This window comes from Clupea harengus, chromosome 11 (genome assembly GCF_900700415.2).
Source record: "Clupea harengus chromosome 11, Ch_v2.0.2, whole genome shotgun sequence".
NCBI lineage: Eukaryota > Metazoa > Chordata > Actinopteri > Clupeiformes > Clupeidae > Clupea > Clupea harengus.
Genome location: NC_045162.1, coordinates 1,292,384 through 1,292,767, shown reverse-complemented (window position 1 = coordinate 1,292,767; position 384 = coordinate 1,292,384). Strand labels below are relative to the sequence as shown.

The 384-nt window shown below is 35.4% G+C and overlaps 1 protein-coding gene across 1 annotated transcript in view; it reads left to right on the top strand.

The window, feature by feature from the left end:
• LOC116222327 (zinc-binding protein A33-like) overlaps positions 1-176 on the top strand; it is a 3,648-nt gene extending 3,472 nt beyond the window's left edge. Inside the window, exon 6 of the mRNA XM_031575986.2 lies at positions 1-176. This exon is cut by the window's left edge and continues 479 nt beyond it. Within this exon, the coding sequence (XP_031431846.1) occupies positions 1-42 (42 nt within the window). The 3' untranslated portion in view covers positions 43-176.
• Positions 177-384: the final 208 nt, after the last annotated feature.

Genomic DNA, 384 nt, shown 5'->3' with positions numbered 1-384 from the left:
CAAAGGATTCTGCCAGGGAAGATCTCAGTGTTCTTAGAATAACATGATTAGAACTCATACCCACCCTAAATTACCCAAGCAGTGTTAGAGTTGTGTCACATAAACACCATTTTGGCTCTGTATTAATGTAGTTCTGTTAGTGAACATGTCATATAAACACCATTTTGGCTCTGTATTAATGTAGTTCAGTTAGTGAACATGTCATATCAACACCATTTTGGCTCTGTATTAATGTAGTTCTGTTAGTGAACATGTCATATAAACACCATCTTGGCTCTGTATTAATGTAGTTCAGTTAGAGAACATGTCATATAAACACCATCTTGGCTCTGTATTAATGTATATCTGTTAGTGAACATGTCATATAAACACCATCTTGGCTCT